At 36.3% G+C, this 27,800-nt stretch overlaps 1 protein-coding gene across 7 annotated transcripts in view; it reads right to left on the minus strand.

Moving 5' to 3' along the window:
* LOC5574326 (tau-tubulin kinase homolog Asator) overlaps positions 1–27,800 on the minus strand; it is a 111,025-nt gene that overhangs the window by 18,262 nt on the left and 64,963 nt on the right. For 3 of the 7 annotated variants that reach the window (XM_001661307.2, XM_021838902.1, XM_021838903.1), the window contains exons 2-6: positions 2,490–2,918; positions 2,212–2,362; positions 1,932–2,146; positions 1,733–1,872; positions 1,541–1,670 (exon numbers count right to left, since the gene is read on the minus strand). In XM_001661307.2, coding sequence (XP_001661357.2) covers positions 1,541–1,670; positions 1,733–1,872; positions 1,932–2,146; positions 2,212–2,362; positions 2,490–2,537 — 684 coding nt within the window. In that variant the 5' untranslated portion in view covers positions 2,538–2,918. Of the gene's footprint in view, positions 1–1,540; positions 1,671–1,732; positions 1,873–1,931; positions 2,147–2,211; positions 2,363–2,489; positions 3,218–3,425; positions 3,538–27,800 lie in introns of those variants that run through there. The other 4 variants (XM_021838898.1, XM_021838900.1, XM_021838899.1 and 1 more) reach the window with 2 other exon arrangements.

Raw genomic sequence — 27,800 nt, forward strand, 5'->3', positions numbered from 1 at the left:
TCAATCGGTAATAGTATCTTTCCACATGCTCTTGAGGGTTAGAGCAACGCTAATACTTCTAGATACATTCGTCAGCTTCAACTTTTCTGAAGACCTAGTCAAACCGGACGTCTCAGTAATTAATTATTGTATTATATTCAACCGGAAATTCAACAGGAAACATTGCAACAAAATGGTCTTCGGCAGTGTTGTAGCCAATGATGTATCTAACAACATTAGCATTGTTCTAACCCTCAAGAACACGTGGGCAAACACTAAGACGCATTGAATGAATTGCTTGCTTTTCACATAGTTATTGCTAATCAAACATTGGAGTGCTTGTGCAGTCTAAGTTTTCATTTAAATGAGCTCAAAATTTGGTAGGACACTCAGAAATTGATCTAGCAAAAACGTATCCCCCTGAATCAGGCCTGCCCAACCATTTTGTCTCATTTTCGACATAAATGATTGGTGCATCCGCAGCAGTGTCTGCATATTTCAATATACAGTCAACAACGCCGATCCTCAGCAGGATCCGTTATCGTTGAATTCTTCCTAGTTTATTTTTTTTTTTTTTTTTGACAATACAAGCACGAATCTGGTAGAACGTGCATTCAGTTTTCCAATTACTTTTTCTACACTGACTCTCATCCACCTTCGGACATTCGGTGGCAGCAAGTTCAATTTCACTTAAGAAAAAAAATCATTTCCTCAGAATACCCCACGAAAACATCCGCAAATTGCAAAAGGTATATTTCTCCTTCTCGTCGCATTCGCTCTCAAAGTCAGATTGGCTTCGTTTTAACGTAGTTTGGTTTTGTTCGTTTTCGCACTGATCGGGCATCATTCGGCTGATTTTTTACGACACTGGTCCGCAGTAGTAGTCCGATATAATAAAGTTTTATCACAAATGAAAGCTCTGTTGTATATCTATCTTACCATCTTGGTACAGAATTCTTGTAGGTCGAAAATTAGTGCTTTTCCCCTACGATCAGATATTCAAACCAGCGAATTGAAATTCATACATTTTGCCTTATGAAAGGTGGAACGATTATTGCAATGCAAGCACTTTATCTACCGTTCCAGCATCACTCCAAATCAAGGCGTCGATAGGCGCGTGGTATACGTACGGGCCTATCGATCGCAAGTTTCTTAGTTCGATTCCAGGTTGCCACGAAAACATTTTTTGTTTCATAAGGCAAATTTATGAATTTCAACCCGATTCCTTGTGGCGAATTTTCATAAGCGATTCTTATGTATTTCGATAATCCATTTGCCTGAGTGTATGTTAGAGTGCCTTACTATCAGCCCTGATGAAAAATTGATCAACACTTTTTCGCATATAGCCTAGAAAAGCACAGTGGGTCGTTTTACGTCAACGGTGCAGATTACGCCAGATTCTCTTACTGCAGGAATCAATATTGAAGAGCCATCAGGAAACATTTGAAATGATTTGCGCTTGCTATGATATTACAATTCAAAATCGACTTCCAGAAGCTAACGTTATAGAGATTGAGACTTCACTTGGAATAAATCCTATTGAAAAATAAACGGTACTTACTTGTTCCTTATCCTTAATTTTACGCCACGGAAGCTGGCCAGTAACAAACTCAACAAGCATATAGAACAACGACCACAAATCGTCCTGCCGACCCATTTCTCGATTTTTGTGCGCATTCAGCGAAGCATACCTAAAATTTACGAAGAACTTTAGTTACTACGATAATTTTTGAATATGGGGAAATCAACTCACCTAACAGTGCCGCGAAAGCCGGCGGCTGCCCGAGGACATCGAACCTCACCGGTGCCGGTCGTGTACTGCCTGGCTAAACCAAAATCCAACATGTAAATTTTACGATTATTGCACGGTAACCTTCCAATGGCGAAGTTGCTCTGAAATCGATGGGAATTCGTTAGAAAACTATTAAACCTTGCTCACAGGATCCACTAACTGGCTTAATATCACGATGAAGAAACCCAACCGAGTGAATGGACTCGATCGATCTGAGTATCTGCAGCCCGATCCGGAGCGTGGTGCTCAGCGAGAACGCTCCGCGGGCCTGCGAGCGCCGCAGCTCGGCCAGATTTTTACCCTGCAACTGCATGACCACGTAGTTGAACCGGTCGTTCCGGCCGCACCCGATGAAGCGGCAGATGTGCTCTTTGCCTGCAATTCGGAAATTGATCGGTTACGGTTTGCTTTGGTGAGCTCTCTCTGATGAGTGATCTTACCCTGCAGCTTCTTCAGGACGGCCACCTCCATCTTGAGGACTTGCTTCGGCTGGCGCGCGGATTCCACCTTCAGGGCGACCTGTTCCCGCGTGATCAGATCCTGGCCTTCGTAGATCTCGCCGAAACCGCCGCCGCCGATCTTTTTCAGGACCTGTGAAAGGGAACAATCATATATGAGATTTGAAATCGATGACTCCAACTTCTTTCTACGACCATTATAAGGAGTATAGAGAGCAGATATCAATAAGTTTTACCGATATCTAAAATTTCCAACTTACCTTCCACCGCTCTTTGACCACGTGGCCAGCCTGAAGCAAGTCCTCCATGGTGTTGTCCGTAATTTTGGAGCCGTTCACTTTGTCCGTTTAGCCGAAAAAGAAGATCCGCAAGTTACGTATTGTCCTGGATTGCTCTGCCTCCGGGGAATTTTGCAAATGCGATGCGATGCGGGCTTTTTCTTGGCGACAGTTGAGTCTTAGGATTCACCCGAACCGAATCGGGATCCTACCCAGTGCTCAACTACCACCGATACTACTCCGATAGGACGGTCTTTGAAGCGCCTTGCCGACTACGGTACGGACGAACTTGCTGCCGATGGTAGGGTCGGCCAGGGTCGCACTTAGGGAAGAAGCGATTATAGCAGGCCTCGTCTGATGGCCGCGCTAGTTGATCGATGTATGTATAGAAGATAGCTGCTGATCCAGGAGCTGCAGTCGGTCACGATCCCACATCCGAGAGCCAGTCGAGAGCAGCATTTGAAGAGAAGAGTATTCGGAAGGGATTGGTTTCGGGTAATTATCTAACTTATGTAGGGTTGAGATTCTTCCGTAAGTCGACAGGTGTTCAATTGCTGTTGTCTTCTGATTCTTCTCCTTTTGTATTCTTACGATAAAACATTAAATGTCATGGTCATTTGCAAATATCACACTTTTGGTTCTGGTTAGTTTGGCATTGCTTAACTAGGTCGTTGTACGATTGACTAGATTCGGATCAGCTCCGGGCGACACTGTCAATTGAAGAAACAAAAGAAAACGAAAAAAATAATGATAACAAAACAATTGACAAAACAAACACAACTTAAAAGTTGAACCCCTTAAAAAACGTATCGCAGTAGGCGAGCGCTACTCATGGCAAGATTAGACGATTTTTGCAACACTTTCGCCTCCTTTGATTGACACATATCAAAACTCTCTCAAAACAACTTCCCAACTCACATTCCACAGCAGCACACGCGCCAATCAGAGGGAAAAAGAAACGCCCGAAACAAATTTCCTTCGCAGAAATGCACTCTAATGTGAACCAGATGGCAGTTTAATTGGACTGGGGGAAAAATTCGAATCCGATAGCCTCCTCAATTCTTTCTCCACAAACAATCCCATCAATCGCAATTTGCGTTTGGAGGTTAGGATAATCCCAGTGAGTTAAATGACCCCGAATCACCTTCGTCCGAGAGATAGGTCGGGTCAAACAACGAACTTAGGGTCTGCGATGCGTTGGTCTTAGATCGATTGCGTATCCCACGCTGTCGTCGCCATAGTAGGGTGATGTGCTAGTATCCATCGTATTAAGTGTTGATCAGTGAGAACTGCAATTTTCCCAGTATTGCAGTGAATGATGCTGATACAAACCGATGCCAAACAATTCTTTCTCAAAACGGCTTTAGCATTGTACAATAACATTTTGATAAATCTTGATCTCTTTTTGGAAATAATGCAAAGAAAATGCATCTTACTATATTCTCAGTCCGTCGTATCGTTTTCAACTCCGTCGCAATCAGTTTCCAGATTCGTCTCACAACTTACGGCTCACTGTGTGTATTGAATGGTTAAAACACAACATATCAACGCTATAATAAAATGTTTTACTAGAATATATAGATCTACGGGCATCTCCCTCCATTCCTTCAGCATGTTGGAATATACTAATTTCCTTTAAAATTAATTGTTCGTCATCAAAATTCAGCCCAAATATATGAACACAATTCCTTTTGACCGTACAATTATGGCATTTGCTCACAGTACAGCGAAAACAACACAATCAAAGGAACCGTATTTTTACGTCGAGCGTGTGCACACATTGATGCGCACAAGCTTTTTTTTCTCAGTACGACGGATAGAACTTTGTTTACATTCTCAATTATACGCGGCGGTTGAGGGAATTTTGTAAAATTTGGTGATTTTGTGAAGTTTTACGGCGTGTGATTGGAATGAGATCCTTCAGTGAAGAAGTACGAAGGTTTTCCATAGTGAAAATAAGTGCCCGGCGAAGTAAGTCACCCACGGGGGCAGCAAGAAACTTGTGTTGGAAAGTGGTGTGACTGATGTCGATCTCTAAGCATTTCTCTCAAATCGTGTTCGTCCATGCGATTTCGGTGAAAAAGTGTAAAGTGGATAATTGAACTGAAGATATTTATCGAAATACATTAGTTTCATTGCATTTTTGGTGTACAGGTGGACGAATCATAAAAGCTTTCACAAAATTACATTTGGAAAATGAATCTATGTTGCAGGTAAGTTGGAATATCCGCCGTAGTGGAACATTTTCAGTTTGATACGACGAATAGTAGCTCTTACGACGATGTAGAACGAAACCCTACACGTGCTAAAAAAAAACACGAAATGACTTGACAATTCGAACAAAAGAAGAGATGAAACAATGGGAAGAAAAGACGGGTTCGTTCAATCGAGACATCATCCATCGGCGGCATTGGCGCAATTGAATCGTAGGAGGCGGCAGGGCAACCACCGAGTGAGATGTCAGATTCACTTTCGTCGTGGGTGGTTTGCGATAATAGAGCCGCGAACGATACCCATTCAGCCCAAGATGCGGTAATTCGAGCGGCTCGACAAAGTAGGATTGCGCTTTCAATGTCGCGTGTCGGGTTGCAATTCACGTGGATTTATAAATACGTCGTGGATTTACGGCTGGGCGTAGGTATTTAGATCATTTGATTAGGATGTTTTATGAGGTATTGCACTCATCTCAGACACAATCAAAATAAATAGGTTTAAAGCAACCCAAGAAACAATTTTTGCTTTAAAAAAAGTTTCACAGAGCTGTTTTATTAACCCTCTAATACCCAACCCCGCCTTTAGACGGGGTACACTTTGGAATTTTGTGTATTTTTTCGTAGCTCGGAAATCAAAATGATTTTATTTTTGGCTTATACCTTGACTCATAACAGGCATATAAGAAAAGTTTTTTATGACTTTTGAAACTTTTTTGTATTTTTAGAAATTGTTTGAAAAATTGCATTCTCATATAACCTACAAATGCCTGGGTTTCATTTAACGTGTAATATAAAAAATCGTACCTTTTATATTTTTCTACGATTAACCTATCACAAACGAAGAGCCTGGTGGTATTGAAATCATTTCAAACCTGTTTTTTCCGTTAGTTACACGGAAAATAAAATACGCTTCGAAAAAAAATTAAAAATTAAATATTTTTCAAAATACCGTAACAATTAAAATTTTTATTATTGCCAAAAATCAACAACTAGAAAAGGCTTCAAGAAAAAATGAAAAAAGCTAGGGATGTTCAAAAATAAAAATTATAAAAATCAAAAACCAAAATTTAAAAATTTGCGAATAAAAATAAATAAATGCCCAAAACGTGTTTAGAACGATTTTAGATAACGAAAAATAATACTTAAATCGAAAATAAAAATTTGGGTATTAGAGGGTTAAGCAGTTAGTTGCTTAATGATTGACTTAGTATACATTAAACTATTATTCAAGCCTTATTCTCCCAGAAATGGAGAATCTTTTCAACAACAATTACTTTATGAACGTAATTTAGTAGGGTAATTGGCCCATTATTGCGGTATTCCCTATAATTGCGTTATAAGAATTAAACCCTCATTATAAATCGAAAACACAATTTTTTATGGATTTTATTGATGATGATAAAAGCTTATAGTATTCCCAAGCTGTACCATATAAATGCTTTAAAAATTAAACGATTTTGATCGTTGTAAGAACATTTTTAAATGATGCATCAAGAAAAGCCTATATTTTTACCCAGTCCCTCTATCTACGGGCGGGTTTTCATTAGCGTGTATTTTTAAGTTTTAAAATCAAAATGATTATTTGCAACGGGTATATCAGTTCAGTATGGATGTAGTTTCATGATGGATATTGAATTTTGAATAAAAGTTCTATATTTTTTAGAATAAGCATATACCGCAATAATAGGACATTGAAAATATCGTTTTGCCTATTATTGCTGTATCTGTAAATCACATTCAAAAATTCGATATTTAAATAGTCATTTTAAATGTAATTGCTGCAAACATTAATTATAGAGTTCTCTTCGATCTTTCATCGGGTTAAGTTGCACGTACGTTTTGCTCTCTCGAGGATCTTCGCCTTTTATGTTTGGAATTTCATTTTGCTAACTGTGATGAGTTTTTATGAAAAAAAAATCGTAGAATAAGAAATAGAAGGAAGCAAAGAATAGTGTAACCAAAAGTTTAAATGTGTAAAATTTATCAAATTTGTTCGGAAAGTAAATGGAAAAAAATGATGTCAGTGGAAAAGCAGTCTGTGTGAGTCTAGGTGTGAGTGAGGGATAAAAAGTGCCGTTAATGTGATATGTACAGTGCTAACGAGCGGTTATCGTGTGTGCGTGAAATAAAGCGAGATTGTGCATGTGATCTGAAGATGACCGATGAAGTGGTGCTCTTTCAGTATATCAGTACATATGAGAAAGTTGTGTTTGTGTGTGTGCAGCTGCGTTTGTTGGGGTACCAATACCGATTGCATCGGGGGAAAACAAGAGCATGACAAACATGGTGGCACAAAGCTAAGTATACTTGTTTCTAAATCAAAAATTTTATGTTATTTTATTTTGCATTACCAAATAAAACACCATTATTTATTTTGTTTGTCCGTGGCTCTAAGATGTTTCTCCCATTAGCGTGTGCATGTTGAGCGTGACTTGTATGGCGAGATTTATGTACCATCATCATAAGCGTCATTACTGTTTATTGACAGCTCTTCACAGTGTGTGGGGCGTTTTTTAGTCACGGTGGTATGCATTTGTTTTTTTTTTCAAACTCGAAAGTTGTTGGATTAGAATACGTTCTGGATTTACTCCATTTACTCAGGCGGCGCATCATTGATGTGCGCCGCCGGTTCTCTCTTGTATTCTCCCGAAGTGTTTTGGCAGAGCGAATAGGGCAGGAGAAGTGGATGAACTTGTCATTCATTTTCCTGTCAATTTTCATACAAAATCTAATTTTTCTCTGCTATAAATTCACTCTAGGTGAACCACTTCCCCTGGCCTGTCATCACTTTTTGCTCTTTCAGAATGCGGGGGGTGGAGGAGGAGAGAGCCGGTGGCGTGCAGCAGTGGTCTCCAGAATGTTGGTAGCAGTGTTGCCACAAGTACAGATTTATCTGGAAAAGTGCAGATTTTCTGATAGTTTTTGGTACAGATTCTTTACGGTACAGATTACAGATTTTCTCCGATAAGTACAGATTGGTACAGATTTTTGGAATTGGCGATTTTTGTAACACAAAATACAAAAAATGCTTGAAATTCGGAACTAATTTCTACGAAACTATTATTGAAAGATACTATTTCCATAGAATTTAATATTTATTATTTAATATGTGAAATTATTTCAATAAAAACTATGTTAAATTTACAAATTAATTCGGATTTTAAGAATTTCTTTCAACAATTTATGTCGGGTGTGGTACAGATTTTCAGAAGCTCTGGTACAGATAAAAAAGATTTTTGAGCTTTCGGTACAGATATAAATGTGGCAACACTGGTTGGTAGTATGCTGGGAGACTCAATGTGAGAGTGCATCGGCGTGTTGGTGAACGGCGCTTTTTCGATTTTGATTGGTTGTGCACATTTACAGGGATGACGTCGTCTAATGTAGCAGAGGAGCACGTAGAGGGTGAATGGGCGACTATGAAGTATATCTTGGCGACTTTGAAGCAATATCTGCCTTACAGTATCATATATTACTAGTTTGTTATATAATTGATCGCGCAAAGAAATGTATAACCTTTTTTCAATCGTGAAGCTCACTGGCCCCCACCTTCTATAGGAATATATATTCAATATTATTTTTTCCAACAGAATTTTCACATTACAATTCCAATTTTCTCTGATTTGGAATCTAATGCTTTTCTTCTTTCAATCTTTCATTTTCTTAATGTAATTCAAATCAGCATCCAGTGACCTAATGTTTATGTGAAAGTTCATTTTCTATTAGTACGGTCAACAGTGAAGATTTTCTTACTGATGGAAGTTGCAGCACAATACCTGTTGACGTTGTCACCACCAACACCAACACTCTTAATCAATTAGTTTCTTAATCTTAGTAAATCTTAATTAGTTTCAATGCACATTATGATAATAGTTTTATTCTTTCAAATTTTATCATAAACTTGTCCTTTTTTCCTTAATTTAGCTCTCAAATTGATACCTACATATAAAGCATGGAAACGATTTTGTAAGCGCACTCTTTCAACATATGTTCAGTATTTCTGCTTAATTTAAAACCATGTTACTTCAAACTTATATACCTCTACACGTATGAAAAATAGACATTGGTGAATGGTAAGTCTGGTTAAAACATTACCACAAAGAAGGCAGACTAACTCAGATTTCTATTGTATTAAATTATCTAATTTAATTGCACATATTCAAGCAATTGTCTAGATGGATGCAGAATAGCAAAAAAAAAAATCGTCTACAAGGATAGCATGAACAATCGTGAATTGGATAAGTTTGCTCGCAATTAAAGCCTCTAACTATTTTTTTTCTAGAAACATTGCACCGTTTCCTCTAGTTGTTGAAAGTTGTAATTTACATTTGTAATGATTTCCTTTTCAGGATATATAAGCAAGATATGATTTTATTTTACTGCAGGAAGCCATCGTAAATATGTAGAACATTGTAGTAACAAAATGTTACAATGTTCAATTGTAATTCTTTGAAAATATGTTTTCTTTTTCAGTGTGATTGAAGATATCTTTTACTATGTTATTTCCATTAATCATTTTATTGCAGCGATTTTATAACACTTCTTCAAATTGTACCATGTTTTCTGTTTTACTGAAAAACTGATGTTATTATGTTAATAACCTCATACTCAACGCAGTTCTATTGTTCATTTTATTCATGTGTTGTAATCTTGGAACGTAGCTTGCTTATATTTTTGACTTATCAACCTATTTCAGTGCTTTAACTTACAGGTTTATCATGGAGTCTACATAGCGGAGATAATGAAATAGAATACATCATATTAATAGTTTCCTACTCAACGCAGCTCTTTTGTTCATTTTATTCATGTGTTGTATTCTAGGAGCGCAAATAGTTTACATATGTTTGACTTATTACCCTATTTTAGTGCTTTGAGAAGTATTATGGAGTCTACAAATTGGAGATAATGAGATTCAAGTCGTCAGATTCATCTAATGAAAAAATCGTCTGTATCAATCATATACGAACATAATTTCCATTTTTATGAATATCATTGTACATACATTTCATACTACCTACATACATACACATTGGGTAGCGTTGTACTATATCTAATGTTCATAAGTAATAAATAGGTATACAAATAATTCCTTTGGCTCATAAAATAACAGATAAATTGCATTCCTTATAGCTACTAGTCCAGTGGAGGTGCATGAATTACTTATTTGTAATTGGTTTGTTATACTAATTCATTGGCATAATTTCCAGAAGCATCATGGAGTCATCGGAGATACTAACATAATCACTGCTATTAATATTTTTGCATGGCGTTCTATTCCGAAAATTGTAATTCGGCCTTATTTTTGAGACTACCTAATGAGGTTCAATTCATCACATTTAAAGAATGAAAATTCTGAAACATCTATATTTATATCATATACAACTATAAATTCCATTTTATATATTTAAATAATTATATTTCATTTATTATATGCTGGGTATTGAGAGGGTGCATTAAGGCATCAGAGATGTCACAGATGGACGATGTAGTAGGGTGTCAGCCGGAGTCTAGGGGAATGTGCCGTAACATCATTGCACTACATGCTGCTACAATGACTTTAATGTAATTGTCCTTGTTTACTACAGTAGGCTACAGCGAATGAAACCAACCGTCTGATGTAATATTATTTTGATTGTCCTCCCTAAACATATGGAAGCTGGAATTTTGTTTTTGATGTATCCGGAAACTTTATTTACAAATCCCTTTTTTTTTCAAATCATTTGTTTATTTTTATCATTTTTCCCTCGACCAGCCTAATATCCAGCCTAATATCATCAGTCGGCCGATATAATACTGCATGCATTCAGATGCTGTTTTACTGCGTCATATTTTATTGTTACTACTATTTTATTTTCATATTTTATTATCATATTATTATATATATTAAAATCTGTACTATATAACATATCACTATAATTGAATTTATCATGTTTTGGGGAGGGAGGGAGCATCAGGGCATCATTGAATTTACAACTGGACAATGAAGTGGAGTGCCAATCGGAGTCAGGAGGAAAAGTGTTAGTCGTTCGCGTCTAGTACTTTTCTCTCCAACAGTTGTAAAAGATTTGACGCGCCCTTCTTCTAACAAACCTTTCCGTGGAAAGCTCGACAAGTATTGCAAATTCTAATACTCAATCTGTTGGATCATATGGCTGGAAGGAGATTCTCTATTTCCCGCGGGTTTCGCGTAAGTGTTTCTACTTACGGGTCCGCCACCCCCCTTTTGGCCCTTCATACAGCGGTATGTTGAATGCAGATTGGTAATAAAATTTGGCCTTACTGTTGAGTGGAGCCGCATGCAGAGCAAGACTCAAGCAAGGATTGGTGGCTACCTACATACATACATACATACAATTGCTGCAAACATTAATTATATTATTACGATACTATTTTTGGACACAATTTTGTGTCAATCATACATTTATTTAGTCAAACAATAGATTTATGTTTATTTTTACCCTGTAGTTGCTCTTATTTATAAATATATCGCATATAAACATAATGTTTTACCGAAAAATCACGTAAACTGATTGAAAATCGGAACACATGCTAAAAATACGTTGGGAAAATAAGGTACAAGATGATTGCAAGGAAACATTCTTTAAAAATTGCATTTGATTGATGAAAGCTAGTGGAAAAAAGCACCAAAATTGTAGGTTACACTTAAGGCAACAAATTCATTATATAGCGACTACTGGTCTCAGATAGAAGAACTTTGTCTATTTACTTTAACATTATCCAGCTACGACGGAAAAGGAGACGAAACCGGCAGAAAATAATTCGATTCTGTTGATTTGTTTTCGAATCGTGACATAAAATAATAAATTAGTTTTCTTTATAGATATGTCCAAAGTCACACAAACTGACAGTACCGTGCAGTGTCATTAACATGTAGAGAACATAATTTCAATGCTCGAACATTGTGTGGCATTCAACATATACTGAATGTAATAAAATCTATGGTTTTTTGTATACCGCAATAATAGGACGAAATACCGCAATAATAGGACAGAAAAAAAGCTTCAGATTTATGTTAAAAAATGTATGTTTGATTCCAAAATTTACTTATTTACTTCACTATACTCCAGATAAAAGATAGTTTTAACACTTCACATTGCAATATACAATAATATTTAGGTTTTGGACACTGTAATACGATTTATACTTCAACACCGTGCTTAAGTCCTCCATAACACTGCGGAACACGTTTTTGCCTCTAGCACCAAAATACCGCTATTCACTTAATTAAGGGTTGCTGAATCCATTGCCGTTTTCAGAAATATCATAGCACGTCTAGTTTTTGAGAGATTGACTGTTGAAAATGCAAAAAATGACTATTTCAGCCAACTTGCATGCAAGTTTGCCACCTTGTAAGGTAATATATTGGCTTAATTTGCCACAGAATTCAAACTTTATGTGTATAACAATACTTATCATCAAATTTTGTATTACATTCGATACGGAAAAGTTATTTTTTGATGGTTTTGAGAATTGTTGTATTTTACCATATAGAAGAAACGAAGAATTTTGTATGGAGGCTGCAAGCATGTTGAAAAAATCGGTTTAATCGAAATTTAATCGCGCAATTTCAATCAAATTATGTCTGAAATGAAAGTTCAAGTTCTGTTTTACATGTTTGGTGGATTAGATTACAAAAAAGTATGATAAATTGTACTTCAAAATTTCATGTAAACATTAATAAAACCAGTGTTTTATACAACTTTGGCGGCCTGTAGCTAAAAATTGTGACGTGCTGGAACATTTCTGAGAATGGCACCAGATTCAGCAATCCCAAATCTACTAAAGGCACATAATTTGATCCTTGAGACACGCAAAAATGTCATTTTTGTTACGCTGTTTAATAGGACGGATACCCTACATGTTTATTCAATGACCTTAGCTTGGCTGTTAAACAGTGGTAATATTATAAGTAGACTTTATAATGTTTATTCAACATTTAATCCACCAGATATACAGCAAACATCCAGAGATGCTTATTAGGTGTTTGTTTGGCAGGATTCCATGACGTGTTATATCTAGATTGTCGAAGAGAAGTTGTAGATGCCATTATTACTCATGATAACTAGTGTACAAAATAGAAGACTTTGTACAGCATTAGTTCAACAACGACACATGTTGAACACAGTCTGTTTAAGTGTTTTGTTCTACTGAATTAGACATCATATTTATTTATAGAATGAATTGTATAAACGTTCCAAAAGAGGTTTGTTCGATGTTTCTTTAACATTTATTTTATAATAGAAACAGCAAAAACATTGATAGTTAATTGCTCTCCTCATTAAATACTCATATCTTGATGCTTAGGAATCTGACGCTTCATTATTAAATTTTAATTAAACAAACATTGTTACGATGTCGGGGCTCGAACTCAGGACCTTCCGATTTACAGGCGCATGCATCTCCACTGCTCCAACCAAGGTTATATATATCAGCAGGTGAAGAGCAGTATTTAAAGAAAATTGTCGAAAACAGAATTGTCGTACATATATTGTTTAAACACAGTATTTTTCCTGCCTTCGGTGTATGTAAACATCATTGTTGAACATTGCTTGTGAAAAGATCTCAAACGCAAGCTTTATTAAAGTTTAATAACAGATGAATACTCACCTTATGAAAACATGTCGTTGTATTAACACTGTACAAAGGCTATTTTTTTAAGATAATGATCATGAGTTATAAGGACTTCTTCAACTTTTCTTCCACAATTTAGTTATTACTCGTTATAAATTCGTGTTAGACAAACGCTGAACAAGCATTTCTGAATGTTCGATGGATAACTGGTGATGTGATTGTTGAATACACATTGTAGAGTCTTTCCAAAATGTTATTACTGTTCAACAGCCGAGGTAAGGTCATTGAATAAGGTTTCCGGCCATTTGGCCGAACGCCGTTTGGCCGAATGCCGTTTGGCCGAACGCCGTTTGGCCGAATGCCATTTGGCCGAACGGGTCATTTGGCCGAATGCCGTTTGGCCGAATTACGAACGAAAAAATATCAAATTACTACAACACTTATGTGTAACATTCTTGAGTGTTGCCAAATAATTGATTAGCTAATTAATTGAAACTAATGATGTGACGGGACGTCATGTTTGTAACTATATAAGAGCTCCAAGAGGATGATTAAATTAACCCGTTATTTTAGGACGAAGTTGTGAACTCCACTTATTGCATCACGACTCTACGCTCATGGTTGTTTCATCTGGGGCTATCAATGGTATGATAGGGTTCCAGTGTTTTAATGATTTCATTAGAAGTTTTTCCTTCTTTTAAGCATAGGCCATTCTTTAGAGTTATACTGGTTTTGTTACTGTTGGCAATAATTCAGCTTATATTTTAATTGGGAATTTTACCTTCTTTAAATCATCGGCAGTTCTTTGCAGTTATACTAATATAAAAATTGTTTGCATAGCACTTGCTTAAATTTTCATTAAAGATTTTCCTTCTTTTGATCAAAGGCTATTATTTCTGTTTCTCCTCCAATATTAGGACTGCAACGTGTGAATTGAGCTCTGCACCATTGCTTGCGTATAGCAGTAAACCGATTGACTCGGTGAACAATTAAGTTGAAAAAGCTCATAGTTTCAAATTCGAGGGATCGAAGCAATCCAGTCCTGCAGCAGGACTAATAATTCGTGAACCGTTTTAGTTACTGTCAAAAGCTGACTGCAAACACAATGGAAAAACTTCTGCTGGCAGCTATTACCGCTAGCATAGAAGTGAATATTTGCTTGCATTAAGGTAAAGATGAATCGAAGCCAAACTTCAAATTTTCAAGAGCACAAATCTGAAGAACCGAACACCCGTTTGAGCTGAAAACTTAATCGATTGGTGACTAGCTGGTGGTGACCTATCGATTAAGTTTTCAGCTCAAACGGGTGTTCGGTTCATCAGATTTGTGCTCTTGAAAATTTGAGGTTTGGCTTCGATTCATCTTCACCTTAAGGATATTCTTCTTTCTGCACTGACTATTTGTTGAACTAACATAAAAGAGCCATTATGTGTATATCAATGATGATTAATCTTCTTTAAAAATAAGCTGAATAAGTTCTTTGAATTCAGCTTCGAAACTCACTGCAATAATATGCTAACTATAATTCACTATTATTTCCAAACGGCATTCGGCCAAGTGACCCGGAACCATTGAATAAATATGTACTATATTACGTTAATTAAATGGTTTATTATTAAATAGATTCTCCATTTCTGGGCGAATGAAGCTTGAATAACAGTTTATTTTTACTAAGACAATTATCAAACAATCAATAGTTGAATATATCAGCTCTCAGAAACTTTTATCATGGGAGAAATTGTTTCTTGGTAAGTTGAGCAATTGATTGTGATTGAGAATTTGAATCTTAATCGGTAATAATGGTTCTAACCACACTTCTGCAAAATTTGAACAACGATGAACCTACAACTATGTTTAATAGCTTTTATATTACGGGTGATTGAAAAGTTGAATTCAAAGCTTCTCAAAGCAAATATATCATCACTGCCGTTTTGACCCATTTAAGTATTGTTGAATAAGTGACAAAACAAGTGTTGCTAAAAATTGTAGAAACTTGTTATTCAATTGTATGTCGCATATGGAATAACAGAGTCCGGATCTATAGAAACAGCTCTTTTTCAATTATATTGTAAATTTTGCACCTTATCGAACGCGACGATTTGTAATCGTCGCCGGTGAAACCGTCGCCAGCCAATCAGCCGCTGTGAATTTGACATTTCACCTGTCTTACCAACATAACGGCAAATCACCTCCTTTGATTTGTTTGCTGGCGACGATTTTGTCGGTTTGTTTGAAAGTTGGCGGCGCGTTTTGTTGTCAATGAAACAGACAATAATAGAGAGGCTTTTACACAACCAAACTTAATTATCAATCAACGTTGCTTCAACTTTAGTTCTACTTGCTATTAAAATTCCATGAAAGTTTGGAACTAAAACGCTGCTAAGAATATATGCAGCATTTGATCATCACTTTATACAACTTATACTTTTGTTCAACTACCACGACTGATGTAAAGCTTTAGTTAAGCAGACAAACTTATTAATCGGGAATGGTTATCTACTCCTCAAACGATTTCAAAACATGAAACCATTTTTTTTTTTTTGCAATATCTCATCGTAGTAGGCTTTTTATCATTATATCAATCCATTATGAAACAGCCTACACTCTCATTGCGTCTTTATTACGCGTTACACAAAGTTTTTCAGAAAGTGCATAAATATGCTCTAGATTATATTTTTTGTTGATTCTGAAAGTTGTTGTGTGATGCAATATAAATCAGTTGAATAATGTATCTTACGACACTGCCATATCACAATTGTGCCATACGACTTTTGCATCATTCAATTGCTTTGCTTCCCAGTTAACCACGTATCGTGATGTGAGTTACTTACCATTCAGTTTGATCTTCAATAAAAGATGTAGAAGTAATTCCAACCTTTCTCTGGATCACCTTTGAAACATTCATTTTTGCAATTTCTCATCGAAATAGGCTTTTCTTCATCACGCCAATCTGTCATGAAACGGCCTACTTTCCTGCACTGAAGTACTCAGTGTGGAAATAGTCATTACGCAACTGAAACCAGTGCTGTAATAATTCATTACGCAACGCTTTATCATTACGTAATTGTTTTGAGTTGCGTAATGTATCATTACCCAGATAGCCGTGACGGTAAACGTGCAGCTATTCAGCAAGATCAAACTGAGGGTTGTGGGTTCGAATCCCACCGGTCGAGGATCTTTTCGGGTTGGAAATTTTCTCGACTTCCCAGGGCATAAAGTATCATCGTACCTGCCACACGATATACGCATGCAAAAATGGTCATTGGCACAGTAAGCTCTCAGTTAATAACTGTGGAAGTGCTCATAAGAACACTAAGGGGTCGTCCATAAATGACGTAGCATTTTTGGGGGGTAGGGGGGTCTTCACGGATTTGTGACGATTTGTGATGAAAGGGAGGGAGGGGTCCCAACTAGCGGACGTAGCATTTTGAATAATTTTGGTAAAAAGAGTAGCACTGAAAAAACAGACAAACAGTTTTTTCTATCAATCTTCTTTGTCTTACTTATCAAACTTGGGTTATGAAATGATGATTTAACTTCAAAACAGGTTGAAAACTTCTAAGAAATTTCAAATTTTCCTGATAAATACAATCAAACAGATTTTATGAAGCTTTTTAAGGTGAAGATGAATCGAAGCCAAACCTCAAATTTTCAAGGGCACAAATCTGGAGAACCGAACACCCGTTTGAGCTGAAAACTTAATCGATTGGTCACCACCTAGTGACCAATCAATTAAGTTTTCAGCTTAAACGGATGTTTGGTTCTCCAGATCCGTGCTCTTGAAAATTTGACGTTTGGCTTCGATTCATCTTCACCTAAATAGTTATGTGAATATTATATTGTATTCGTGTCTAAGCTATTTCATTCAAAAATTAACAAATTAAAAGCTTAATAAGTTAAGTAAAAATCAAAGCTTAATCGACTTGGAAAATGTTGTTTTACCATTTACAAGACATAGAATCAACAGTTTTTGGTTTTATTCATATTTTCTGTTGAAGCTTTAATTCTTCAAAAAAAAAACACAATATGCTCATTAAGGCAAATATTAACGTTGTTGTAGTAAAACATGTAAAACAATAATTTTATTTAGTGCGTTAAATTCTGTAGGAGATCTCCACTCAGTCAAATCATCGAGTTGTTTTGATAAATCAATGCTTTTGATGGAACATGAAAATGAAGACATTAAATTCAAGTTTTATCAAAATTGTCCTATCGTTCAGATTTCTAAATTACTCGGTAATTCAACGAAAGAAAATTTTTATTCCATTGTTCCATTATAAGTTGAGTAAGAATATTTCAGTATAGAGAACGATGATCAATTTTAGCTGAACTATCAATAAAGGTGATTGCATAAAAATCGCTATTTTCTGAAACATTCCAAATATTACAATTGTTATTTTTTCTCTATCTGGCCACTGTTTCCTGAATGGATTTGAATATAGAGAATAATGACGAAGATCCATTCCAAATTAAATTATTTTGTTGATCATATTCATTGAAATCTGTTTCTCAACCAAGAACAATTTAAAAAATGCCTATTATATAACAAAATTTCTGTTCAATGTAATATAAATGTTTATGAACCCTAACTGAGTGCTGTTAGCTTTATCAATCCGAGCAAGATTTTTAGCCTTTTTTTCTACATTTTGAGCTGTGAACTGTTTAATTTTTAACAAAGTACTACAAATTAAATTACTGGGAATCAAAATTATGTAACCTAAACAGGAAATATGCTTGTTTAAACTATTTTCCAAAGGATTTTTTAGCGTTACGGTATATCAAACTATCATTCGTGAGATTATCCTGATGTTTCAGTGTTTAGTATCAATTAATCTCTAAATTTGTGTAGAAATTTTTGGATTTTAATGTTTCATTTTAGCCCAAACGTTGAGGAAAGGAAATGGGGGGGGGGGGGGTGCTTGATATGCTACGTATTTTCTAAGGGGGGGTATCATCATTTGTGACTAAATGCTACGAGGGGGGAGGGGGGTGTAAAAAATCAGTGAAAAAATGCTACGTCATTTATGGACGGCCCCTAAGCTGAGAAGCAGGCTCTGTCCCAGTGGGGACGTAACGCCAGAAAGAAGAAGAATAATGAATCATTACACAACAATTTTTCAGAAATTGTGAAATAATGGTGAATGCATTGCGATATAATTTCCAATACCCTCTAGTTAGTCTTCTACGAAATTGCAAAATAGTAGTTACGGAACAAGTTGCAGAATGATAATTTTTACAGCACGAGTCGTAAATTTATTCTACGAGGCTTGCCGAGTAGGATAATTACGACGAGTGCTGTAAAAATCGAGTTCAGCAACGAGTTACGTACAACATTTTTTGCAATTTCGTGGAAGACCACTTGAGGGTATCAAAAATAATATCGGAATGTATTCACCATCATTTTACAATTTCTGAAAAATGGTTGTGTTCATTACGCAACTCAAAACAGTTGCGTAATGAGAAAGCGTTGCGTAATGAATCACTGGTTTCAGTTGCGTAATGACTATTCCCGCACTGCATACTTCAGTGCACTATGGGCCAGGAACGCAATCTGGCGGGACAAAATTAATAACTCGGTAACGAAGCGTTTCCGGTATTTGGTGTCTTCGGCAAATTTTTTTGTAACAACGAGGCGCCACAATCTAACTTTTTACTGTGACGTTCTAGAGACTTGGCATGTTCGGCAAAGTTGTTCATTTTGGTAAAATAAACAACTCTCTCGAAAACGTCAAAATTCCACAGCCTACTGTTTTCGAGTTATTGGCAAAATTAGAGAAAATGAGTGAAAAAACTATTTTTTCCACCGAATTTGGCATTTTTCCTAAGAACCATGTCATATAATATTTTTTGCTGATAAATATAAAACAAACACAAGCTCTGGTGGAAAAAAAATAATAATACGACGCATAAAAATTAAGAAATTATGTAAAACCTTGAAAAATAGAGCAATAGCGCAAAAAATTGCAAGCTCAAATTTTAAGGCAACATAGAACAAGACTTCATGAAACGGACGTCAAAATTTTAGAGAGGTATATTACGGTTTGTTTGAAATATTTCCGTTCTGCGGTAGCCGCCAAGTTCTACCGCAGCTGTCAAAGTTCTACCGCAGACTTGAAAATCATTTTATCATTGAACGAAACCAACTAATCAAAGTATGCTTGTAGAGTCCAAAACTTTGAAAAACAGCTGAAAACAACAGTCATCAGCGTGGTTTCCAAGGTATTATCGCAACCGATCGATGATGCTTTGAGAAAATCAGTAATGTGACAACTGCGGTAGATTTCTGTTCAACCGTAGAACGGAAAGTTATCTCTACAATTGCAATCTTTTGGTATTTTTGAGATATTTCATTTTTTACAATGATTATATTACTAGACTGGCCCTTAAACAAAAAAGTTGTAAAATTCAACGGGGCACCCCCTAGATATGTGCCTTAGGGTAAGAAAAAAGCTCTCTCAAAATTTCAACTCATTTGGTTGCTCCCCCAGCTGGCGCATTCAATTCAAAGTTTGTATGGAATATTCGTCTCAAATATATTGAAAATTGACCCTATGTCACTGTTTCGTCTCGTACACCAGTTAATCGCGTTCAATTGAGCCCAGAATGACAAATTAACTAGTTGATACGCTAATGAACATAGTTGCCGAAGGTTGTATCTGGATTTAAGCTCATTTTCATTAACCCATATCCGCCCAGCGTCCTAAAAATAGGACAGAAGCCCCGAACGCCCAGCGTCCTATAAATAGGACAGTACTTGTAGTGCAAATATCTTTAAAATAAAGAGGTTTACGAGAAAACTGTCTTCTGCAAAGTTGATCAATGGACTGCTGACTTCCACTTGGTAACTAATTTAATTCAGAATTAATTCACCAGGTGGCGCACAGACGCCAACAAATGTCGCATATATAAGCAACATATGAAACAACTTTCCAGCGTACAAATATTTGCTTCGTTTATATCTCAGTCCAGCGATGAGATACAAAATTGTTGTCTTCGACAAAGTTAAACATCTAAATAATACCTATTCGCATAGAACCTTACAAATTCGGAAAATACTCCCAAGATGGCGCTAGTGAGCCAAAAAATTATTTGCTTACATCTTAGCCCAGTTATGAGATATAAAAATGGTGTCTTCGACAAATTTGAACAACTAAATAATACATATTCGCATAGATCATATCATAACATAGATTTAATTTAATAATGACGTTTATACTCTAACTATAGATTCATTAAGACACACAATATTGTCAGATGAATACACCACCAAATAAATAAATAAATAAATAAATACATAATAACTTGACCCAGGAAAAAACATTTTTATAGTTATGTTTCCATTATCGGCTGGCAAGTTTTATATAATCATTTTGAAGACTATTCTAAAACATCTGTAGGTTTTTTTTTCTAAATCAAAATATTTGATATAAGATTTTATTTTGTTTTTGGTATAAATGGTTTAGGTGTGCATAATTGTACATGTACATGTATGGAAATGTATGTATGTCTGTATCTTACTTACGTGGTAGAGCAGAAAATTGAATTGAAGTCACTAAATGATTAAGTTCTGGCATGCACCTTTCACCTCTGAAAGTTTCAATCTTTATGTTGCAATTTCTTTATCAGGGTACGTCCATAAATTACGTCACGCAAAGTTTTGCCATATTCATCCACCTCAATTTTCCTCCGTATCAAACTTTTTGTATGGATTCCTATTTTTCATGGATAGTCACGTTTCATTGTAATCCCCTCCTTCCTCTTCTGTACGTGACGTAATTTATGAAATACCCCTCACCAGCAGTTTTTTCCAACTTGTTTGCATTGTAATGGGTCGAACTGCATGAAAATATATTTGATTTATCTCGAAAATAAACTTATAGAACAGCTAGATATGGACGACACACTTTCAAGAATTTTTTTGGATCCCCACCATAGACTTAAAATTTTTTGGTGAAATAAGGTTTAATTTATGGGAATACGACAATGAATAACAAAAACGGAGCTGAATTCCAATTGTGAGATACCTTGGGCGTTAACGGGTTAAGCTTTCAGTTGTTGAAAGTTGGGCTTAGATCAGCTCTCTCGTACAATCACACATGTGCATGCACCTTGTGCCGCAGCTCGCCCAGCGTCATAGGTGGCTATGATGCGCTTAGTGGCTACCACCCAGCTAAGTTGAAGGAGTACTAAGCAATATTGCAAATCTACTTCAGATAGTTAAAACACCAACTTTATCAATTTTAATCATCATACAACCTTCTACAATATTGTTTGCTATAGTATCAAGTAGTGTTTTTGACATTCTGGGTTCAATTGAACGCGATCAACAATTTTCCTGACTCTAACAGGAGATGATGTGCTGTTTCCTATATGTTGGAGCTGAAAATCCCATATTAACTTCAATTCAACTGCGCCAGCTCATGAAACGACCAAATGAGCTGAAACTTTCAGGAAGTCTTCTTCTAACCCTAAAGAATAATCCTGGCGGGTGCCCCGTGGAATTATACAACTTTATTTTTCTTCCATACAAAGGTGGGCCAGTCTATTATATTACTCCAATACAGTTAAATTTCCATGAGTCAATCTTAAAGGACGATCGTTTTCCAGAAATAACGAGCCATAGAACAAAAACTTTCAGTACACTGTTTAAAAAAGCCATTATAGCAGCCATGAAATTCATTTTAAGAGCATTTCCTTGAGTTGATATCGAGTAATGTAGATTAAATTGTAGATTAAAACTGGGTACATATTGTTTTTTTTTTTTCTAATTCACATGATATAGTATGCCATGAAAAACTTGATCATGTGTCAGTTAATTGTTGTCATCATGGCTCGATGTGAGCAATTTATTTTGTGAATGTGTTACTATCAATACGGAAAATCAAATTTAAAAGCATATCCATGTCAATATCTCAAAATACTAAAATTTCAGAGCGCACGGTCTCTTGTCCGGAGCTTGTAGATTTGTTTTAAAACGGGAAGAGCGTTGATCCTTGGATGTTTCAAAACAGAGAATACAGATTAAAGATATCACTTTGGAGATTCCTTCCATTTTGAGAACTGTTAGGTTGTGTTTGATATGTGTTTAATCACCGGATTTGCTTCAATTTTGAGCTTCCGGAAAACTGTAACAGACGTATTTGAGATGAAATCCAAAGCCAGCTTGTACTGTGAGCAGATAAAATAATTTCATGAAATAATATAATATATTTTTCCGCTTATGTTAAAATACCCTAAAATTCTTGCCACGAAAATATTATACGCGTAATGAAAAGAAACCGTAAAAAAATAAAAAATCTCAAAAACAACAATATATACCTCTCTGAAATTTTGGCGTCCGTTTCATCAAGTATTGCTCTATGTTGCCTGAAAATTTGAGCTTGCGATTTTTTGCGCTTTTGGAGATACAGTCGCCTCTCCACATCTCGATATCGAAGGGACCATCGAGATAGGGAGAGATCGAGACAAAGAACATCAATTTAATGAACGCTAGATTGAAAATCACTCCGTTACTAGGAAAATGATAAACAAACAAACTTCATTTCAAGTTTCCAATTTTTCTGAATCACTTGAATCTGGTCTAGTAACCTTTGATAGTGTTCATATCGACATATGGAGAGAAAATTGGGATTGAAAAATCAACAAGAACACATCGAGATATGGAGATATCGAGATAAGGCGGATATCGAGATGTGGAGAGGGAAATCGTATGCAGAATGAAGGGACCGAAGCAATCATCGACATAGGGAGAGATATCGAGATGTAGAACATCGAGATGAGGAGAGCCGACTGTATATAGGTTAAAAAATTGCTCTATTTTTAATTTTTTTTTTTTTCATAATTTCTTAATTTGTATGCGTCGTATTATTAAAATTTTTCCACCAGAGCTTGTGTTTGTTATATATTTATCAGCAAAAAATATTATATGACATGGTTCTTGGGGAAAATGTCAAGCTCGGTGAAAAAAATCCTTTTTTCACTCATTTTCTCTAATTTTGCCAATAACTCGAAAACAGTAGACTGTGGAATTTTGACGTCTTCGAGAGAGTTGTTTAGTTTATCAAAATGAACAACTTTGTCGAACATCCAAGTCTCTAGAACGTCACAGTAAAAAGTTAGATTGTGGCGCCACCTATGCGGACGATTTACGAACTATCCTTTTATGTCAGTAGATGGTCCTCGTTGTTACAAAAAAACTTTGTCGAAGACACCAGATACCGGAAACGCTTCGTTACCGAGTTGTTAATTTTGTCCCGCCATATTGCGTTCCTGGCCCTTAGTGCAATGCAGGAAAGTAGGCCGTTTCATGACAGATTTGCGTGATGAAAATCAGCCTATTACGATGAGAAATTTCAAAAAATGTTATACGTAACTCGTTGCAGAACTCGATTTTTACAGCACTCGTCGCAATTATCCTACTCGGCAAGCCTCGTAGGATAAATTTACAAACAGTGCTGTAAAAATCATCATTCTGCAACTTGTTCCGTAAACTACTATTCCTAAACCATGCAAACCATGTCAACATTTTTCAAATATTTCCTCACTCTTCCTAGATTCAAAACCAGGTCACGTAAAACGACTTCCCCTGTGCTCATATCGTTCGAGTCGAGGTTCAAGTTAATTTTCATTTTGTCCCACTCGGCAAACATGTCCCACACTGTCAATTTCACACACTCTCTTGATGACCATACTTCCAATTACCCGTGTCGTGGCATATGAGCTGTACCAGAATCTACGAGCAAGCAAAACGGCCACAGTCATCAGCACGCACCTGCATTAGCATCCGTAGCACAATAACAATACCATCTCCGATGGGAACGCGTGAAAGTGGTTAAGCAAGCAACCTCTACACTCGGTTATTGCTATCCGTCGACACCCAGCTTCACCTACTCTTGGCATGAGCGTAGTCAGAACGAGGGGGAAACGTTGCCCTTCTCACCGACGAAAAATTAAAATCATTTAATTTGCTACGAAGGTTAACATTTTGTTCGATTTTTCAAATATTGTCACACTTTTTGGAAAATTCTTTAAGCTAAAATTTTGGCCGGATTTCAACGATGCCCACGAAATTCCTATAGTTTTCCAACGAGATTTTTTTTATAATGTCTCATAGACGTCTTTCAATGTATATCTCATTTCCACGAGATGTCTACAAAATATTACAAAGAGCTTATCTCAAGACGCCTACCTCCAAGGATGCATCCTGACAGAACTATCTCTAATACACAGAAGATTACTGCATAAATTGTTTCAAGCATGCCAGTTTACAGGTATATCTAAGATAGCATCTTCGGTAATCCTTCTGCACATATTTCTTTCTTTCTCCATTCATTCCCTTCCGAAACCTGGAATCGTTTAAGGAATCACTTCAAGTTTATCTATAATCCTAGTCCATTTTTTTTCTTCCTTGTACGCTTTTCAAAGCCCACGCAAGCAAGTTCATTCAATACGTCGCGGAGTGGATTATTTTTATCTCGTGGTTTTAGTGTGTGGTCTATTGATTTCGTTGCATGATCCTGTGGAGCAAGCAACAGAATCAAGAGCAATCCGGTTCGCGTTGTGCGAGTGCGAAAGGAGGTTATGTCGAGGATGAGTTGTCAAATGGTGAGCTCGTTTCATGCCTATGATAACACATTTGTAACGTAGCAACGTTACTCTTATGTAATTTCCAAAATAACTATGGATAGTTTATCACTATAAGTGCCGCCATAAACCCTTAATCTCGTTTCATATAATTTCAATATACACACACCTTTCATTTTTTTTTTTATGATGACATACCTTTCATGTTTAGTTATTATTAAAACTAACCTTTAAATAGTTCGACATTATGGATGTCGACGAACTTTTTCAATTTTCTACCAATATATTTTCAACGCTAGACAAAAATGCAAAACTAGTTTTAAGTAAGAGTCATATTTTTCGCTGAGGGGTGCGGTCTCGAACATTTTGGTCATCAATTTGAACACATTTTTTTCCACCAGTCTTTTTCTTTCTGGCGTTACGTCCCAACTGGGACATAGCCTGCTTCTCAGATTAGTGTTCTTATGACCACTTCCACAGTTATTAACTGAGAGCTTTCTTTGCCGATTGACCATTTTTGCATGTGTATATCGTGTGGCAGGTACGAAGATACTTGTATGCCCTGGGAATCGAGAAAAATTTTTTTACGAAAAGATCCTCGACCAGTGGGATTCGAATCCAAGACCCTCAGCATGGTCATGCTGAATAGCTGCGCGTTTACCGCTACGGCTATCTGGGCCCCACCAGTGCTAACCGTTGTTTGTTTGCTTGTCTCGCAGGAAACCATTTTCAAGGTACACACTTAAAATACTTCAAACCTTCTACAGTTCGATACATGCAATAAATCCAATAAATCAGTTGAATCAGATAGTTTCTGGTCGTATTTTAGTCGAAAAAAAAAATTCCAAAAGTTCTGAAAAAATTCGCATCAATAATACTAAGTAAGACTTTTCGTCAACACCTTCAACAGTTGATAATTCTTGTGCCACATAAAATGTGTATCAGTTTTTAGCGTGATGAAGTAATGACCGCTCACGCTTAAGCATACTCGGATCATTTTGATGAAAATTTAGGCTTGAAGCAGCCTGGCTGCTTGTTGATATCTAGTTCGCACCCCCCAGATTTTTCGTCCTTTTCCATGGATCGCATCATCGGCCAAAGGTAACTCCCTGATCTTTTTCCTTCCTCACTAATAAACACCCTTCCCGTGATGATTGTGGAAATGCAGATATATTCTTGGTATCTAGTACCAACATTCATTACACCCTAACTTTCCTTCCCCATTCCAACTCACTGAAATGTACACCAAACTATATTCCTCAAGTCTTTCTGATAAATGTCACCAGAAAATCAAAGGAATTTAACTACACTAACGCTAACGCTAATGTCACCAGAAAATCAAAGGAATCATGCCACGAATTTTTCAGGAATTAGATTGGACCGGGAAATTTACTTAGAACATATTCAAGCATTGCCCTAGGCAGGTATTTCCCAAGAAATTACTGCAGGGATTCTTCAAACAGTTTTCTTCAAGTAGTTTTAAGGTGATAACTGTTCTAAGCATTTTTCATGAAATTCTTTTTTGTATTCTTTGAGGAAGTTTGCCGAATACGTCAGATTGTTGGAATTTGTCAAGCATCCGATCTCAGATTATTCTATGAGTTTCTTCGGGTATCGAACGAAGAAGGCAATTCTCTGTCTCGTTGCCAAAGATATCACAATACCGAGAAATTGGATGTTGCCGAATAATATTTTATTGCATTACAAAGATCTGGATGGCCAACAAATTTCCATACTGAAATTCCCGTTTTTTGTGCTAATTTAAGGTTTCTTAATTCAACTTGTAATCCTTGCATTTTTTTTTTCTTCATGAAAATTAAGGGTTTTCTTAAGCATATAAGTTTAAAGTGCAAATGAAATAAAGCCACATACGTAGAAGCATGTGGTTCTACCTTATTCATTCAATTAGTGGTCGATTTGTTAAGGAATGACATATTAGCGTTTCTAATAGATAAAGGATTGTTTTCAAGAATATCCAGATTTATTGTGATATAAATGTTCTGTAAATGAAGCTCCATTACGTGCTAAATCTTCTGAAACTAGTTATTAAACTTTGATTCAAAACTTCGAGTCAAATCAGATAGATAATAATACAAAAAAATGTTACCCCTGACAGTAAGAGCACATAACATAAGTAGAACTCGAGCTCAAAAAGTGGCACCCACAAGGACATCGAAATGTCAAAAGAGTTATACCACTAATACATCAATCGACATTGCACATTGGGCCAGACCGCAAACTTAGAAAAAAATATATTGACTATGAAGATGAACTTAGTTCAGCTTTTATACGACTGGTCCAAAAATAATTATAAACAAATAAAAACCAAAACGATATTTTTCTAGGCGCTTCAAATGTAGTGCACACAATCATCATGATATAACAACCATATTTAAAAATCGCATGGATACTGGATTCAAACTCGAGATCTTCCAATCATCAGCGGTGTGCCTTGCCATCTGCGCCATCCTAGAATTGATTAATAAATAGTCCAGTGCAAAATATAAACCTCTCATAGCTGAATATTGATCATGTTTGAGCTTCTATTCGACATCGTCTAATCAACACATGGTATGCTAATTAACAACTGAACAAGCATATTATTCAGTTGCTGTTTAGTGCTGATCCAAGCTGAGTTCAGTCGGCTATTTTTAGCGCACAGTGAGAAAATTTATGTCAATGATGGTCAAAACTTTTTTTTTACACGAAGTGAAATCAGTCTGAAATGATTAAGGTGAATATGCATCGAAGCCAAATCCCAAATTTTCAAGAGCACAAATCTAGAGAACCAGACAGCGCAGCGGTTCGAGCTGAGAACCTAATCGATTGGTCACACGCTGGTGGTAACCAATCGATTAAGTTTTCAGCTTGAACGGATGTTTAGTTCTCTAGATTTGTGTTCTTG

Source organism: Aedes aegypti, chromosome 1, assembly GCF_002204515.2.
Source record: "Aedes aegypti strain LVP_AGWG chromosome 1, AaegL5.0 Primary Assembly, whole genome shotgun sequence".
Lineage (NCBI taxonomy): Eukaryota > Metazoa > Arthropoda > Insecta > Diptera > Culicidae > Aedes > Aedes aegypti.